Here is a 20,911-nt window from a genome sequence, read left to right as displayed (position 1 = left end):
AATGGGTGTATTTGTCGATATAAGAAAATAATCCTGTAAAACATGTATATTTATGAATTTGAGAAAACAACCCCATAGTAGTGCTAATAATTTAATGAGAAAATGATGTTGTAAAAGTGGTATATTAATGAATATAAGAAAATATCCCCGTAAAACATGTATATTTATGAATATGAGAAAATGTCCCCGTAAAATGTGTATATTTATGAATCTGAGAAAACATCCCTGTAAAAGTAGTGTAATTGCGAGTCTAACAAAACAGCCTCTAGGGGGGATAAAATTTTTAATATGAGAAAACAACTCCATAAGAGGGGTATATTTATAGATATTAAAAAATAGTCCCGTAATACGATGATATTTATGAATTTGATGAAATAACCCCGTAATTATGGTATATTTGTGAGTATGAGAAAACAACCTCTTAAACGGATTAATTTCATAATATTAGAAAACAACCCCGTAAAAGGGGCATATTTATCAATATAAGAAAATAACCTTGTAAAACGTGTATATTTGTGAATTTGAAAAAAAACTCTATAATAGTGCTAATAATTTAATATGAGAAACCGACGCTGTAAAAGTGGTATATTTATCGATATAAGAAAATAACCCGTAAAACTTGTATATTTATGAATCTGAGAAAACAACCCCGTAAAAGTAGTGTAATTGCGAGTCTAAAAGAGCACCCTCGTAGTAGGGGTAAATCCTTTAATATGAGAGAACAACCCTGTAAGTGGGGTATATCTATAAATATTAGAAAATAACCCCGTGATATGGGGATATTTATCAATCGGAAGAAAATAACCCCATAATTATGTTATATTTGTTAGTATCATAAAATAACACCTTAAATGGGTTAATTTTATAAGATGATAAAACAACCTTGTAAAACGAGTATATTTGTCTATATAAGAAAATAATCCTATAAATTATGTATATTTATGAATTTGAGAAAACAACCCCATAGTAGTGTTAATAATTTAATATGAGAAAACGACACCATAAAAGTGGTATATTTATCAATATAAGAAAATAACCCCGTAAAACGTGTATATTTTATTAATGTGACAAAACAACCCCGTAAAAGTAGTGTAATTGCGAGTCCAAGAAAACAGCATCGTAGAAAGGGTAAATTTTTTAATATGAGAAAATAACAACCGTAAAAGGGGTATATTTATAAATATTATAAAACAGCCCCGTAATACAGTGATATTTATGAATCTTATGAAATAATCCCATATTTGTGGTATATTTATGAGTATGAGAAAATAATCCCTTAAATGGATTAAATTTATAATGTGAGAAAACAACCCCGTAAAAGGGGTATATTTGTCAATATAAGAAAATAACACCGTAAAACGTGTATATTTATAAATTTAAAAAAATAACCCTATAATAGTGCTAATAATTTAATATGAGAAAACAAAGCTATAAAAGTGGTATATTTATCAATATAAGAAAATAACCCCGTAAAACTTGTATATTTATGATTCTCAGAAAACAACCCGCAAGAGGAGTATATTTATAAATATTAGAAAATAGCCCCATAATACAGTGATATTTATGAATTTGATGAAATAACCCCGTAATTATGGTATATTTGTGAGTACGAGAAAATAACCCCTTAAATGGATTAATTTTATAATATGAAAAAAAAGATCTCGTTAAAGGGGTATATTTGTCAATATAAGAAAATAACACCGTAAAACGTGTATATTTATAAATTTGAAAAAATAACCCCATAATAGTGTTAATAATGTAATATGAGAAAACAATGCTATAAAAGTGGTATATTTATCAATATAAGAAAATAACCGCATAAAAGTAGTGTAATTGCGAGTCCACCAAAACTGCCTCATAGAAGGAGTAAAATTTTTAATATGAGAAAACAACCCCGTAAGAGGAGTATATTTATAAATATTAGAAAATAGCCCCGTAATATAGTGATATTTATGAATTTGATGAAATAACCCCGTAATTTTAGTATATTTGTGAGTATGAGAAAACAACCCCTTAAATGGATTAATTTTATAATATGAAAAAATAACCCCGTTAAAGGGGTATATTTGTCAATATAAGAAAATAATCCTGTAAAACGTGTATATTTATAAATTTAAAAAAGCAACCCCATAATAGTGTTAATAATTTAATATGAGAAAACAACGCTCTAAAAGTGGTATATTTATCAATATAAGAAAATAACCCCGTAAATCTTGTATATTTATGAATTTTATAAAACAACCCCATAAAAATAGTACAATTGCGAGTCTAAGAGAACAGGCTCGTAGTAGGGGTAAATCTTTTAATATGAGAGAACAACCTTGTAAGAGGGGTATATTTGTAAATATTAGAAAATAATACCGTAATACGGGGATTATCAATCGAAAAAAATAATCCTGTAATTTTGGTATATTTGTGAGCATGAGAGAACACCCCTTAAATGGGTTAATTTTATAATATCAGAAAACAACCCCGTAAGAAGGGTATATTTGTCAATAAAAGAAAATAATCCCGTAAAACATGTATATTTATGAATTTGAAAAACAACCCCATAATAGTGCTAATAATTTAATATGAGAAAACGACCCCGTAAAAGTGGTATACTTATCAATTTTAAGAAAATAACTCTGTAAAACGTTTATATTTAAGAATCCGAGAAAATAACCGTGTCAAAGTAGTGCAGTTGCCAATCAAAGAAAACAGCCTCGTACAAGGGGCAAATTTCTTAATATGAGAAAACAACTTCATAATAAGAGGATATTTATGAATCTCCGTAATTATGGTATATTTGTGATTATGAGAAAACAACCCCTTAAATGTGTTAATTTTATAATATGAGAAAATAATCCCGTAAAACGTGTATATTTATGAGTCTGAGAAAACAACCCTTTAAAAGTATTTTAATTGCGAGTCTAAGAGAACATCCCCGTAAGATGGGTATATTTATAAATAGTAGAAAATAACCCCATAATACGGTGATATTTATCAATTGAAGAAAATAACCTAGTAATTTTGGTATATTTGTGAGTACTAGAAAACAACCACTTAAATGGTTAATTTTATAATATCAGAAAACAACCCCATAAAAATAGTATTTTTGTCAATATAAGAAAATAATATCATAAAACATGTATATTTATGCATTTCAGAAAACAACCCCATAATACGGGATATTTTTCAATCGGAGAAAATAGCCCTATAATTTTGGTGTATTTGTGAGTATGAGAAAACAACCCCTTAAATGGGTTAATTTTATAATATGAAAAAATAACCCCGCAAAAGAATTTATGAATTTGAGAAAACAACCCCGTAAAAGTATTGTAATTGCGAGTCTAAGAGAATAGTCTCGTAGTAGGGGTAAATCTTTTAAAATGAGAAAACAACCCCGTAAGAGGGGTATATTTGTCAATATAAGAAAATAAACCCGTAGTACGGGAATATTTATAAATCGGAGAAAATAACCCTGTAATTGTGGTATATTTGTGAGTGTGAGAAAACAACCCCTTGAATGGGTTAATTTTATAATATGAGAAAACAACCCCGTAAAAGGGGTATATTTATCAATATAAGAAAATAACCCCGTAATATGAAGATATTTATCAATCGGAGAAAATAACTCCGTAATTTTAGTATATTTGTGAGTATGAGGAAATAACACATTAAATGGATTAATTTTATACTATGAGAAAACAACCCCGTAAAAAGGGTATATCTGTCAATATAAGAAAATAATCTAGTAGGACATGTATATTTATGAATTTGAAAAAACAATCCCATAATCATGCTAATAATTTAGTATGAGAAAACGACCCCGTAAAAGTGTTATATTTATCAATATAAGAAAATAACTCCGTAAAATGTGAATGTTTATGAATCTCGGAAAACAACCACGTAAAAGTAGTGTAATTGCGAGTCTAAGAAAACAGCCTCGTAGAAGGGGTAAATTTTTTAATATGAGAAAACAACCCCGTAAGAGGGGTATATTTATAAATATTAGAAAATAGCCCCGTAGTACGGGGATATTTATCAATCGAAAAAAATAACCCCGTAATTGTGGTATAATTGTGAGTATGAGAAAACACCACTTAAATGGGTTAATTTTATAATATGAGAAAACAATCCCGTGGAAAGGATATATTCGTCAATATAAGAAAATAATACTGTAAAACATAATTATTTATAAATTGGAGAAAACAACCCCGTAATAATGCTAATAATTTAATATGAGACAACAACCTCGTAAAAGTGGTATATTTATCAATATAAGAAATTAACCCCATAAAACATGTATGTTTATGAATATGAGAAAACAACCCCGTAAGAGTGGTATATTTATAAATATTTTAAAAAAACCCGTAGTACAAAGATATTTATCAATCAGAGAAAATAACCTCGTAATTTTGGTATATTTGTGAGTATGAGAAAACACCTTAAATGGGTTAATTTTATAATATGAGAAAACAACCCCGTAAAAGGGGTATATTTGTCAATATAAGAAAATAACCCTGTAAAACATGTATATTTATGAATATGGGAAAACAAACCCGTAAGAGGTATATATTTATAAATATTAGAAAACAACCCCGTAATATAAAGATATTTATCAATCAGAGAAAATAACCCCGTAATTTTGGTATATTTGTGAGTATAAGAAAAGAACACCTTAAATGGGTTAATTTTATAATATGAGAAAATAGCCCCATAAAAAGGGTATATTTGTCAATATAAGAAAATAATCCAGTAAAACATGTATATTTATGAATTTGAGAAAACAACCCCATACTAGTGCTAATAATTTAATATGAGAAAACGAACCTGTAAAAGTGATATATTTATCAAAATAAGAGTATAACCCCGTAAAATGTGTATATTTATGAATTTGAGAAAAAAATCCCACAAAAGTAGTGTAATTGCGAGTCTAGAAAAACAGCCTCGTAGAAAGGTAAATTTTTTAATATGAGAAAACAACCCCGCAAGAGGGATATATTTATAAATATTAGCAAATAACCCGCAATACGGTGATGTTTATCAGTCGGAGAAAACAACCACATAATTTTGGCGTATTTGCGAGTATGAGAACAAAAAAAACCCCTTAATGGGTTAATTTTTTAATATAAGAGAACAACCCCATTTAAGCGGTATATTTGTTAATATAAGAAAATAACCCCGTAAAACATGTATATTTATGAATTTGAGACAACAACCTTATAATAGTGCTAATAATTTTATATGAAAATACAACCTCGTAAAAGTGGTATATTTATCAATATAAGAGAATAACTCCGTAAAACGTGTATATTTATAAATATGAGAAAATAACTCTATAAAAGTAGTATAATTGCGAGTCTAAGAAAACAGCCTCGTAGAAGGGGTAAATTATTTAATATGAGAAAACAACCCCGTAATACGGGGATATTTATCAATCGGAGAAAATAACCCCATAATTTTGGTATATTTGTGAGTATGAGAAAATAACCCCCTTAAATAGGTTAATTTTATAATATGAGAAAACAACCCCGTAAAAGGAGTATATTTGTCAATGTAAGAAAAGAACCTCATAAAATATGTACATTTATGAATTTGAGAAAACCACCCTATAATAATGCTAAGAATATGATATGAGAAAAAGACTCTATAAAGGTGGTTTATTTATCAATATAAGAAAATAACATCGTAAAGCCTGTATATTTATGAATCTTAAAAAATAACCCAGTAAAAGTAGAGTAATTGCAAGTATAAGAAAACAGCCTCATAGAACGGATAAATTCTTTAATATGAGAAAACAACCTCGTAGAAGGCATAAATATTTTAGTATGTAAAAACAACCCCGTGATACGAGGATATTTATGAATGTGAGGAAATAACTCTGTAACATAATATTTGTGAGTATGAGAGAATAACCCCTTAAATGGGTATATTTGTCGATATAAGAAAATAACCCCGTAAAACTTTTATATTTATGAATTTGAGAAAACAACCCCATAATAGTGCTAATAACTTAATATGAAAAACGATTGAGTAAAAGCGGTACATTTAATAATATGAGAAAATAACCCCGTAAAACGTGTATATTTATGAATATGAGAAAACAACCCCGTAAAAGTAGTGTAATTGCGAGTATGAGAAAGCAGCCTCGTACAAAGGATAAATTTTTTAATATGAGAAAACAACCCCATAATACGGGGATATTTATCAATCAGAAAAAATAACCCCGCAGTTTTGGTGTATTTGTGAGTATGAGAGAACAACCCCTTAAATTGGTTAATTTTATAATATGAGAAAACAACCCCATAAATAGGGTATATTTTTCGATATAAGAAAATAACCCCGTGTATATTTATGAATCAGAGAAAACAATCCCGTAAAAGTAGTGTAATTGTGAGTCTAAGAAAACAGCCTCATAAAAGGGGTAAATTTTTTAATATTAGAAAACAACCCCGTAAGAGTGTTATATTTATAAATATTAGAAAACAACCCCATAATACGGGGATATTTATCAATCAGAAAAAATAACCCCGGAATTTTGGTATATTTGTGAGTATGAGAAAACAATCATTTAAATGGGTTAATTTTATAATATGAGAAAACAATCCTGTAAAAGAGGTATATTTGTCGATATAAGAAAATAACTTCATAAAACGTGTATATTTATGAATTTGAGAAAACAACCTCTTAAATGGGTTAATTTTATAATTCGAGAAAACAACCCTGTAAAAGGGGTATATTTGTCAATATATAAAAATAACCCCGTAAAACATGTATATTTATGAATCTGAGAAAATAAACCCATAAAATAGTGTAATAGCGAGTCTGAGAAAACAGCCTCGTGGAACGGGTTAATTTTTTAATATGAGAAAACAACCACGTAAGAGGGATATATTTATAAATATTAGAAAATAACCCCGTAACACGAGGATATTTATCGATATAAGGAAATAACTCTGTAAAATGTGTATATTTATGAATATGAGAAAACAACTCCGTAAAAGTAGTGTAATTGTGAGTCTGAAAAAAAAAAGCCTCGCAGAAGGGGAAAATTTTTTAATATGAGAAAACAGCATCGTCGAAGGGGTAAATTTTCTAATATGAGAAAACAGCCCCATAGTACGGGGATATTTATCAATCGGAGAAAATAACCCTGTAATTTTGGTATATTTGTGAGTATGAGAAAATAATCCCTTAAATGGGTTAATTTTATAATATATGAAAACAACCCCGTAAAAGGGGTATATTTATCGATATAAGAAAAAAAACCCTGTAGAAGTGGTATATTTATCAATATAAGAAAATAATCCCATAAAACGTGTATATTTATGAATATGAGAAAGCAACCTCGTAAAAGTAGTGTAATTGCGAGTCGTGAGAAAACAGCCTCGTAGAAGGGGTAAATTTCTTAATATGAGAAAACAACCCCATAATACGGGGATATTTATCAATCATAGAAAATAATCCCGTCATTTTGGTATATTTGTGTATGAGAAAACTACCCTTTAAACGGGTTAATTTTATAATATGAGAAAACAACCACGTAAAAGGGGTATATTTGTCAATATAAGAAAATAACCTCGTCAAAGTGGTATATTTATCAACATTAGAAAATAGCCCCGTAAAACATGTATATTTCTGAATATGAGAAAACAACCCCGTGAAAGTAGTGTAATTGCGAATCTAAGAAAATAGCCCCGTAGAGGGGATAAATTTTTTAATATCAGAAAATAACCCCATAAGAGGGGTGTATTTATGGATATTAGAAAACAACCCCGTAATATGGGGATATTTATCAGTCGGAGAAAATAACTCCGTGATTTTTCTTTATTTGTGAGTATGAGAAAACTAACCCTTAAATGAGTTAATTTTATAATATGAGAAAACAATCCCGTAAAATGAAAATATTTGTCGATATAAGAAATAACTCCATAAAACGTGTATATTTATGAATTTGAGAAACCAACTCCATAATTGTGCTAATAATTTAATATAAGAAACCGACCCCGTAAAAGTGGTATATTTATCAATATAAGAAAATAACCCCGTAAAACGTGTATATTTATGAATCTCATAAAATAAACCTGTAAAAGTAGTGTAATTGCGAGTCTGAAAAAACAGCCTTGTAGAACGGATAAAATTTTTAATATGACAACAATCCCGTAAGAAGGGTATATTTATAAATATCAGAAAATAACTCTGTAATAAGGGAATATTTATCAATCGGAGAAAATAACCCCGTAATTTTGGCATATTTGTTTGTATGAGAAAACAACCACTTAAATGGGTTAATTTTATAATATGAGAAAACAACCCTGTAAAAGTGGTATATTTATTGATATAAGAAAATAACCCTGTAAAACGTGTATTGAGAAAATAACCCCGGAATAGTGCTAATAATTTTATATGAGAAAACGGCCCCCATAAAAGGAATATATTTGTCAATATAAGAAAATAACCTTATAAAATGTGTATATTTATGAATTTGAGAAAGCAACACCATAATAGTGCTAATAATTTAGTATGAGAAGATAACCCCGTAAAAGTGGTATATTTATGAATCTGAGAAAATAACCCCGTAAAAGTGTAAATTTTTAATATGAGAAAATAGCCTCGTAGAACAAGTAAGTTTTTAATATGCGAAAACAAACCCGTAATACGGAAATATTTATGAATATGAGGAAATAACCCCGTAAATTATGGTATATATATGAGTATGAGAAAACAACCACTTAAATGGGTTAATTTTATAACATGAGAAGATAACCCTATAAAAGGGGTACATTTGTCGATATAAGAAAATAACCCCTTAAAACGTGTATATTTATGAATTTGAGAAAACAACCTCATAATAATGCTAATAATTTAATATGAGAAAATGACCCCGTAAAAGTGGTATATTTATCAATATAAGAAAATAACCCCGTAAAACGCGTATATTTATGAACCTTAAAAATAATCCCGTAAAAGTAGTGTAATTGCGAGTATGAGAAAATAGCCTCGTAGAAGGGGTAAATTTTTTAATATGAGAGAACAACCCCGTAAGAGGGGTATATTTATAAATATTAGAAAACAACCTCGTAATACAGGGATATTTATCAATTGGAGAAAATTACCCTGTAATTTTGGTATATTTGTGAGTATGAGAAAACAATCCCTTAAATGGGTTAATTTTATAATATGAGAAAACAATCCTGTAAAAGGGGTTTATTTATAAATATTAGAAAACAACCCCGGAATACGAGGATATTTTTCAATCGGAGAAAATTACTCCGTAATTTTGGTATATTTGTGAGTTTGAGAAAACAACCTCTTAAATGGGTTAATTTTATAATATGAGAAAACAACCATGTAAAAGGGGTATATTTATCAATATATAAAAATAACCTCGTAAAACGTGTATATTTATAAATTTGAGTAAAGAACACGTGCTAATAATTTAGTATGAGAAGATGACCCCGTAAAAGTGGTATATTTATCAATATAAGAATATAACCACGTAAAATGTGTATATTTATGAATATGAGAAAACAACCCCGTAAAAATGGTGAAATTGCATGTCTAAGAAAACAGTCTCGTAGAACGGATTAATTTTTTAATATGAGAAAACAACCTCGTAAAAAGATTAAATTTTTTAATATGTGAAAAAACCCCGTAATACGGGGATATTTATGAATCTGAGGAAATAACCCCGTAATTATGGTATATTTATGAGTATGAGAAAACAACCCCTTAAATAGGTTAATTTTATAACATGAGAAAACAACCCCGTCAAAGGGGTATATTTATCGATATAAGAAAATAACCTCGTAAAATATATGTATTTATGAATTTGAGAAAATAACCCCAGATTTGTGCTAATTCTATAATATGTGAAAACAACCCCGTAAAAGTGGTATATTTATGAATTAAGAAAATAACCTCATAAAACGTGTATATTTATGAATATGAGAAAATAACCCCGTAAAAGTAGTGTAATTGCAAGTATGAGAAAACAGCCTCTTAGAAGGGGTAAATTTTTTAATTCTAGAAAACAACCCCGTAATATGGGGATTTTATGAATCGAATAAAATATCCCCGTAATTGTGGTATATTTGTGAGTATAAGAAACAACCTCTTAAATGGGTTAATTTTATATTATAAGAAAACAACCTAATAAAAGGGGTATATTTGTCGATATAAGAAAATAACCTCGTAAAACGTGTATATTTATGAATTTGTGATCGGTTTACCATTTCCAGAAAGAATATAATTGACAACTTGAAGTTTCAGATTATCCTTTTCCTGCAATAAATCCAGAGGAAAAAGTGCTTCTAAATTTATACTGTTCGCTATCTCATATATGATTACTAGTTGAAACAAAACAAAATACTTTCTCCTAGTAGGTGCGGTTCATTGGATATAGATCCAGTTTTTCAGTTTTTTTTATTCCTTAGAATTTGTTTTTACCATTCCCAGTGGTATCAAGATACCACTTTGTCAAGATATTTTATCTGAACTAATGATTTTGGGTTTAACTTGATCATTTTTTATGGAATTTATGGAACAACTAGAAATATATCTTCTTTTGATAGAAAGAGAATGAGCGTTCATTTGATCTTGATCCTTATGGAGCGAAAAAGGAACTATACTGGATTTGCACGAATTTTCTGATAATATCCATAAATGACTTATTTTTGGTAAGAGATGGATATTATTATATGTAAATTCAGGTGCATGGTATACATCAGTACTCTAGTGCACTTCCCTTTCTAAATCGGAATAAATATGTTTACGGACCTTCTCTTTAAAATTCAAAGTGTATGTTCCCGCCTGAATTTCAACAATCACTTATTCTGATTCTACATATTGAGTGTTTTGAACTAAAAGGAAACTCTTTGACGAAACAATATCATTACATATAATATCATGATTTTCAATAGTTATATACAAGTTTATATAACATAGAAATGTAGGATGCCCATGACGTGTACGTATGGCATGAACCAAATCCTTGTTAAATTTTAATTTTTCCATTAGAGGGGGCTCGTACATGGTCTGCAGTACCTCTTGTGAGTACTTCGCTAGTATAAAATGTTCTTAATGTTAGTTGAGTACTCAGCTCTCCAATGAATTAACCTGCAATAATACCTATAGTTTCCCCTAATTCCACTAGATCGCCATGAGTAGGACTCCAGCCATAACATAATTGACAGATCCAAGATGTACTCTTACAAGTAAAGGGAGTTTGAATAAATATTAATTTTGTTTGAAAGGCTATGAATCGATTTGCAAGTCTAGTCCCAATATCTTTATTTCGAATGGCAATGCATCGTAGACCCATATATATATTGTCTACTAATACACGACCAAGTAATGTTTGAATAAAAATTCTTTCCGACATCATCCCATTTCGGGAACTCACAGAGATCCCTCAGCTGGTGCCACAATCTATTTTACGTACAATAATATGTTGAACTACTTCAATAAGTCTACGCGTAAGATATCTAGCATATGATGTTCGTACAACGGTATCAACAACCCCTTTTCGGGCTTTATAATAAGAAATGATATATTTTGCTAAAGATAGTCCTTCGCGTGAATTGCCTTGAATAGGTAAATCAATCATTTGTCCTTGTGGATCCGACATCAATCCTCTCACACCTACTAATTAGTGTACTTGAGATACATTTCCCCTAGCTCTCGAAAAAGACATTATATGGATTGGATTAAAGGGCTCCGTCATCTTAAAATTAAGATTCATTTCTTGTCGCAAATATTCACTTGTAGCATACCATATCTCAATAGATTGGCGTAAAATTTCTACCGCGTGTATATTTCCATAATAATAATGTTTTTCCAAAATTAAACTTTATTGTTCAACATCTTGAACTAGCCATCCCTTAGAAGGTATTGTTAAAGATCACTAATTCCTAATGAATTGGATGTAGCAATGGCTTGTTGGAAACCTAGAGTCTTTCCTTGATCCAAGATGTGTGATGTATATGCCATTCCAAAATGATCTATAGACATGCTAATAATTTGTTTAATGGCAGTTCTATCTATCACTTTATTGTGAAATACTAGATTAGCCTGTTTGGCCATAAGTACCTCCATATTCAACTGAGTAGAGTTCGACAATCGATTTGAGTCAATGATTGGAAACTTCCTTTTCTCGATCTTGATTTGCATAGAAATGAAATTCAGGAACTAGGGTCCTAGCTAAACCGAAGAGATTGCAATTCATGCTAGTGTCATAGAATTACTTAGCTTAGATCCTTATGTTTAGCTACCATATGAGCCGGCTTGGCAAAATCCTTGTATAGCTTCTTCTATTTTTTGATAAAGAGAAATATGACCAACAGTAGTTCGAATGTATACACAAAAGAATTTCTTTTTTTATATTTCTTACTATTAGATAGTGTTCATAAATCTCATGGTAGGTACCTAAAGACTCATAGTGAACTTCGAGGGGAGCTTCTCTTAAAGCAATAGAGCATTGATCCAGTTGCCACTGGAGCCACAAAGGACTATCTAAATTGATTATTTTCTAATGATAAGAACTAATTGTGTCATAGGAATTAGAAAAAAAAGGATTCTTTTGTATATTGATTATTATTGTCATAAATTCTTTCATTTTGATAATTTTTGTGATTACATGGATTATACCTATTTGCACAAATACCTCGACGATTCCCACTTGTTAATACATAGAGCCTAGTAAACATATCTTGAGTTGGTATGAGAACAGGATCTTCAATAGCTGGAGATAAGAGATTCATATGAGAAAATATAAGTAACGAGCCTCCGCTTAAGCCTCCAACGATAAAGGTACATGAATAGCCATTTGATCCCCATCAAAGTCTGTATTGAATCCCTTACAAACTAATGGATGTAAACAAATATCAGGGCCTTCCACTAAAATGGGTTGGAATGCCTATATGCCTAATCTATGCAAAGTCGGCACTCTATTCAGTAATACCAGATGCCCTTGCATAACTTCCTGAAGTATTTTCTAAAATTTATTTTGACCATTTATATTTTTTTCCAATGAATATTCCCTTCTTAGGAGTCATAATTTGAATAAGAATTCTTTATTTATTTATAATGTTTGATTACAAAATGAGGTTCCATAGAGCGATTTCCTTTCGAAGCTATTAATAAATAAGATATTACATGAACTTAGATCAACTAAAAACTTCTATGCAATGATTCAGACTCATGAATTCTTCCATTTAAATTGATTGTATCTGTGTGGGATAATGATAAGGAAGAGAAGAATTTACGAAAAATGAGATTAAGAAAAAATGAAATGGGTTGTTTGGGAGAGTGGGATCAAACTAAGTGTATGTAATATATATTTTGGCTATAGCCAATTTTCTTTTTGTGAATGTTTCAAAAAATGATTTTAGAATCCGATTGAATCTAAGATATGAGTAGTTGGTTTCCGTTATGTAAGAAGGATGTATATACAGAATATTAAGTATTAACTAATTATCTATGAGTTAAAGATAAATCTAATTTGCCCTACTACTAGAGATTTAGATAGAGATTCCAAGAAAAGTCCTTCTTTTTTCATTTTGTAACTGTGAATTGAATATTGAATAAAGAGATTAAATCATCAAAAAGAATAAAATGTTCGAATCAAAGAAATGGAAAAACAAAAAAAGTTGTATGAATTCACAAAAACTTTATAAATAGGAACTAAAAAATATACATCGAAGTAGTTCTGATGATTCAATAATATTATTACTTCAATTTGGAGTTCTTAGTTACTTCGACTGGATGAAAATCTTATTGATGGAATGAATAATTAAGTCATAATTTATTGATTGATTGTATCATTAACCATTTCTTTAATTTTATTTTGGTGCGAGGAACTTATCATGCATCTGTTGATTTCTGCCGCTTCTGTTATTGCTGCGGGTTTGCCATTGGGCTTGCTTTTATTGGACCTAGGGTTGGTCAAGGTACTGCCACAGGCCAAGCTGCAGAGGGCATCGCAAGACAGCTTGAGGCTGAGGGAAAAACACGAGGTACTGTATTGCTTAGTTTTTCTTTTATGGAAGCTTTAACAATTTATGGACTAGTTGTAGCATTAGCACTTTTATTTGCAATCCTTTCATTTAATCTTATAAAAAAATATGTATTTTTTTATTGTCTTGTCTTGGGCTTGCTGCTTGTTTTTCGAATTATATCAAGATCTCATTCCTACAATTACTTATTTATTTTTATTGGGAAAATAACCCACAGGAAGGACTGATTTGAGGACGAGAAATTAGTACACTAACTCGCTTTCTTCCTTCCCCCGCTCTTAGTACAACCGAGACCTGTTTTTAAGGAAATGCTGCAACAGGATATAATATATTATTTTGTTTTGTTTTGCAATTCATATGAGACCTAGTACCAAATTCTAGACTGAATTTTACTAAGAAGAATACTTATTAGAGATTTCATATAAAATAAAATAAATATAACTATAATCTATAAATATACTATAAATATAAAAATAAAAAATAATAAAAATAAAAAATATATATATATATATATAATTAGATAATTAGTTTGTCTATAGTCGACAAGAAAAGAGGAGATCCTATGAAAAATGTAACCTATTCTTTCATTTCCTTAGGTCACTAGCTGTTCGCTGGGAGTTTCAGATTTAATACCGATGTTTTAGCAACAAATCCAATAAATCTAAATGTAGTCCTTGGTGTATTGGTTTTTTTTTAGAAAGGGGGTGTGCGCGAGTTGTTTATTTCAAGAATAGGCTAGATTGAACTAGCTGTGTTTTTTTGTTTTAACTAGGAAAGACAAAGTGCATGATCCTACGAATTACTTCTAAATAAATTAATAAATCATATTTAAGGACCATAACAGTTCGTAATTCATGGGTAAAGTAAATATGCTTTAATTCTCTATCAACCAATAACATGGGACCATTAATATGGTTAAAGCTAAGCTGTTTAAAGTAAATATGCTTTTGGAAAATGGGTTTTTCACTCATGCTTATCCCATACTGAGCTGATAACCTATACATTAAAGTAAATTCTTAAACACCTCAAATGGCGATAGAATCATCGTATGCTCCAGAAGATAGATTATTAAGAGCCATACTTGGTATTCAGGTATATACTTCAAAGGAAACTTGTCTAAAAATGGGACGAGTTATTGATGTGAGATGGGTCCAAAAAAAGGCGGGGTTCCAATTAAATCCGAAAATGATTCATATATATATTTTACAGAAAAATAAAATGAAAGTGGGTGATAAAGTCGCTGGAAGACATGGAAATAAAGGCATCATTTCCAAAATATTGCCTAGACAAGATATGCCTTATTTATAAGATGGAAGGCCTGTTGATATGGTCTTCAACCCATCAGGAGTACCTTCACGAATCAATGTAGAACAGACATTTGAATGCTCACTCAGGTTAGCGGGAGGTTTGCTAGATAAACATAATCGAATAGCACCCTTTGATGAGAGATATGAACAAGAGGCCTCGAGAAAACTTGTATTTTCTGAATTATATGAAGCCAGTAAGCAAACAACAAATCCGTGGGTATTTGAACCCGAATATCCAGGAAAAAGTAAAATATTTGATGGAAGAACGGAGGATCCCTTTGAGCAGCCTGTTAAAATAGGAAAAGCTTATATCTTGAAATTAATTCATCAAGTTGATGATAAAATACATGGACGTTCAGGTGGACATTATGCACTTGTTACCCAAAAACCCCTTAGAGGAAGGGCCAAGCAAGGGGGACAATGAGTCGGAGAAATGGAGGTTTGGGCTCTATAAGGATTTGGTGTTTTTCACATTTTACAAGAAATGCTTACTTATAAATATGATCATATTAGAGCTCGCCAAGAAGTTCTTGGTACTACAATCATCAGAGGAACAATACCTAAACCTGAATACGCTCTAGAATCTTTATGATTGCTCATTCAAGGACTATAATCTTTGACTCTAGAACTGAATCATTTCATTGTATATGAGAAGAACTTCCAGATGAATAGGAAGGAAGTTTAATCGAAATGAATCAAAATTTTTCTTCTATGATTGATCGGTATAAACATCAACAACTCTGAATTGGATCAGTTTCGCCTCAATAAATAAGTGCTTGGGCCAATAAAATTCTACCTAATAGGGAGATTGTTGGAGAAGTGACAAAACCCTATACTTTTCATTACAAAACCAATAAACCTAAAAAAGGTGGATGGTTTTGTGAAAGAATTTTTGGGCTTATGAAAAGTGGAATTTGTGCTTGTGGAAATTATCGACTAATCAGAAATGAAAAGAAACCAAAATTTTTATGAACAATGCAGAGTCAAATTTGTTGATTCTCGGATACGAAGATATCAAATGGGCTACATCAAACTGGCATGCCTAGTAACTCATGTATGGTATTTGAAACATCTTCCTAGTTATATTGTAAATCTTTTAGATAAACCTCTTAAAGAATTAGAAGGCCTAGTATATTGTGATGTGTGACTTGATCAAAATTTTAATTTTACAGTTTTGAAATGAAAAACTGTCATCCGATTTATTTTGGGATGCGCTAGATCTAAGATGTCTCTTGAGAGGAGTAACATGAAGCTCAGAATTATGGTTGTATTCAATACTCCCCAATAAAAGAGGAATTGGTTTGTGGTCGATGCAGTAACGAAAAAATATGAATTCCTAGTTGTACCTTGTGAAAATTGACTTCTTTCTTTTTATTTGAAAAATATAAAGAAACTGTGTTTACACTCAAGTAATCAAATATGTCATGGTTACAGGAGTCTATACATCGCATATAGGCTTTAATATCATTGTGGCATAACCGTCGAGGTGAGTTTGAGACCTAAGAGATTGAATAGAAAGAGATATAGAAAAATAAATCCCTTATGAATTCTAAGGCACTAGGGTTTTATCATTCAAAGGGAAGTAGACTACTCAATAATTTCATATTTCATTTAGGTGGTAATTCTGAAACCTGAATAAGTTGTGATAATTGAATAAAGAATTCAGAAATTCGAAAAAAAGGAAGAATGAATTAATGAGAACTTGCTTGGTGTTCATTATTCATTGGGAACTTGAGTAAGGAGTAGCTATTTTTTGGGTTCTTATCAATTTTGAAATTTGAAAGTAGAAACCCTTTTCTTTCTATTTGATATAACTACTTGAGCCAGATGAGAGGAAACTTTCACGTCCGATTTTGAAGAGGGGAGACCTATAGTATAAGAGGATAGGATCCTATCCCACTTTTTATTTTGCTAGGCCCATAGCTAAAAAGACCTACTCTTTTATGATTACGAGGATCATTCGAATATGAAATCCAATCCTGGAAATACAGTATTCCAGTTTTTTCACTATCCAAGGCTTCGATATATTTCAAAATCGAGAAATTTCTATCGGAGCTGGTGCTATCTGAGAATAATTAGCCGATCTAGATCTGCGAATTATTATAGATTATTCATCGGTAGAATGGAAAGAATTAAGGGAAGAAGGGACTACAAGGAATGAATGGGAAAATCGAAAAGTTGGAAGAAGAAAGAATTTCTTTGGTTCGACGTATGGAATTAGCTAAGTATTTTATTCGAACAAATATAAAACCAGAATGGATGGTTTTATGTCTATTACCAGTTCTTCCTCCCGAGTTGAGACTGATCATTCAGATAGATGGGGTAAACTAATGAGTTCGGATATTTGTTCTTGAAGATAATTTTATTTTGACTGAGTTATTAATATGTTATTAATATAAAAGAAAAGATATAAAAATTGATAAAAAATAAAGATACTCCATAGAAGAGTTATCTACCGGAACAACTCTTATTGATCTATTAACAAGTAGATCTACGCTAGGAGAATTAGTAATGTGTTAAGAAAAATTAGTACAAGAAGCCGTGGAACACTTCTTGATAATGGAATCCACGGACAACCAATGAAAGACGGTCATAACAAGGTTTACAAGTCATTTTCGGATGTAATTAAAGGCAAAGAAGGAAGATTTCATGAGACTATGCTTTGAAAATGGGTTGATTATTTGGGGCGTTCTATCATTGTCATAGACCCCTCACTTTCATTACATCGGTGTGGATTGCCTCGTGAGATAGCAATAGTACTTTTCTAGATATTTGTAATTCGTGGTCTAATTAGATAACATCTTGCTTCAAATATAGGAGTTGCTAAGAGTAAAATTCCGGAGAAAGAGCCAATTATATGGAAAATACTACAAGAAGTTATGCAAGGGCATCCGGTATTACTGGATAGAGCGCCGACTTTGCATAGATTAGGCATATAGGCATTCCAACCCATTTTAATGTAAGGCCGTACTATTGTTTACATCCATTAGTTTGTCAGGGATTCATTGCAGACTTTGATGGGGATCAAATGGTTGTTCATGTACCTTTATCATTGGAGGCTTATGCGGAGCCTTGTTTACTTAATTTTCTCATATGAATCTCTTATCTCCAGCTATTGGAGATCCCATTTTCGTAACAACTCAAGATATGCTTATTAGGCTTTATGTATTAACAAGGGGAATCACTGAGGTATTTTGTGCAAATAGGTATAATCCATGTAATCACAGAAATTATCAAAATGAAAGAATTTACGATAATAACAATCAATATACGAAAGAATCTTTTTTTTCTTCTTCTAATTCCTATGATGCAATTGGTGCTTAACGATAGAAAAGAATCAATTTAGATAGTCCTTTGTGGCTCTAGTGGCAACTAGATCAACGCTCTATTTCTTCAAGAGAAGCTCCCATCGAAGTTGACTATGAATCTTTGGGTACCTACCATGAGATTTATGAACACTATCTAATAGTAAGAAATATAAAAAAAGAAATTCATAGCCACAATTATCTCCAAACCAAATAATAATTAATCACACTAATTAATTCATAATATTTACAATTAAAATATCAATTAATTAAATTAGTTATTTATAATTAATAATTAATGGATATAATATTTTTTTTAAATTCTTAAATACTAAGGTTCAAATGAATTTTACTGAGCCAAAAATCCAAAATTTTGCGCGTCCGAAAATAATCGGGATTCAAAAGCCGGTACAATCAACAGCATTAGAATTTAGATCTGGAGGTGCCTACGCGAAGCTTGAGATGCGCTTAGTCCGAAAACACTAAAATCATAGCCTAACTCCTTCCGAAAAACATTGGATTGCGGCTAGAAGGGACTTTGGTGAGGCTTCATGGAGGCTGCTGGTGGAGGAGAGAGAACGAGAAGGGGTTGTCCTTAGGTTTCAAAGAGCGCGGAATGCAAATCCATCGATGGATTTGCAGAAAAATGGCGGGAGGAGGTTGCACTAGCAATGGCAGCGAGGAGGAGCAACTCCCTCGTCAAGCTCGACGTTGAACGACGAGGAAGAAGAAGAAAAAAGGGCGGTGCCGGTGAAGGAAATGGGGAGAAAGAAGTTTCGATGGTCTAATGGAGGTGTAGGCGGTGGAATGGAGGTAGGGAGGAGGACAAGTTGAGGGCAAGGGAGGAAGAGGAAGAAAGCGAAGGGACATGGGTACAGGGGTCCTTTAGCAGTTTTTCCAAACATCAAATTGTGTTTAGCCCGCAACCACCCCCCACCCCATAAAAGACTTGCTATAGTAACACCTATGACTATATTATTATTATTTTTTATTTACATACATTTATACACACTTAATTTCTATTCCAATAAATTAACACTAGTTAGACTCATAATAGTGATGATAATTATATAAAATAAATAAATCATTAATATTTAGTGTAAATTAAATCCAAGTTAAATAGAAAATAAATATTTTTTAATAAGGCTAGTTTAAATAAAATTTAACTCACTCACTTAAAATCACAACTATATTTAAAATTCACTCAAAATCAATATATTAAAATTATTAAATAATATTAAATTAAATGGTGCTCATATTATTCAGTTAAAATAATTTTCAAATATGCCCAATTACTCACGGAAAATATTAATTTACCAAATTGCCCCAGAAAAATAATGAAGTTAAAATTTTAAAATTATGGGTATTATATTCTCCTCCCCTTAAGAAAATTCATCCTCGAATTTAGAAAGAATTAAGGCTTATCTTAAGACTGAAACAAATGAAGAGTAGGAATCTCTTATCTCCTACTCGGTTTCCCACGTACATTCCTCGGTAGAATGATTCTGCCGCAACAGCTTAACTATCAGTATAACCTTAGAGCGAAGTTAGCGAACTTAAGTGTCCACGATCATGACTAGCTGCTTCTCATAAGTCAAGTATTTGCTCACTTCCACATACTGAGGTTGCAACACGTGCGAAGGATCCAAAATATACTTCCTCAATATAGATATATGAAATACCGGATGCACATACGAGAAATTTGACGGCAAATCCAACTTGTATGCTACCTTTCTAATTTTTTTGATAATCTTAAAGGTCCCACATAACTAGGGGCCAACTTACCCTTTTCACCAAACCACATAACACCTTGCATAGGAGATATCTTTTGGAATACATACCTCCCAATATTGAACTCCACGTGCTTCCACTTTGGATCCGCATAACTCTTCTACCTACTAAAGCTATCTTCAGTCTTTCACGAATAATTGGAATCTTTCCGAAATAATCTTAATCAACTCCGGTCATATTAACTTTCATTCACCAACTTCTTCCCAACATACAAGAGATCTACACTTCCTGTCGTACAATGCCTCATAGGCAGCCATCTCGATGCTTGCATGATAGTTGTTATTATAAGCAAACTCAATCAATGGCAGGTACCAATCCCATTGACCACCAAAATCCATAACACACATCTGAAGCATATCTTCCAAGGTCTGATTTATCCTTTCTGACTGTCCATCAGTTTGGAGGGTGGAATGCTGTGCTGAAGTCCAATATGGTACCAAGCTCTTCTTGTAGCTTCCTCCAAAATCTTGAAGTGAATTATGGTCCCCTGTCAAATACTATAGAGATA

General features: G+C 31.2%; 1 protein-coding gene across 1 annotated transcript; it reads left to right on the top strand.

Annotated features, from left to right (window-relative positions):
• The first annotated feature begins 15,326 nt into the window (after positions 1-15,326).
• LOC125369306 (DNA-directed RNA polymerase subunit beta-like) lies at positions 15,327-15,731 on the top strand. The gene has a single exon (XM_048371324.1). The coding sequence runs from the start codon at positions 15,327-15,329 to the stop codon at positions 15,729-15,731; it is 405 nt and encodes a 134-aa protein (XP_048227281.1).
• Positions 15,732-20,911: the final 5,180 nt, after the last annotated feature.

This window comes from Ricinus communis, chromosome 2 (assembly GCF_019578655.1).
Source record: "Ricinus communis isolate WT05 ecotype wild-type chromosome 2, ASM1957865v1, whole genome shotgun sequence".
Taxonomy (NCBI): domain Eukaryota; kingdom Viridiplantae; phylum Streptophyta; class Magnoliopsida; order Malpighiales; family Euphorbiaceae; genus Ricinus; species Ricinus communis.
This window is presented reverse-complemented; position numbering and strand designations above follow the sequence as displayed.

Excerpts from the sequence above, each read along its gene's own strand:
- LOC125369306 (XM_048371324.1), top strand. The coding sequence starts at position 15,327 with ATGGTCTTCAACCCATCAGGAGTACCTTCACGAATCAATGTAGAACAG.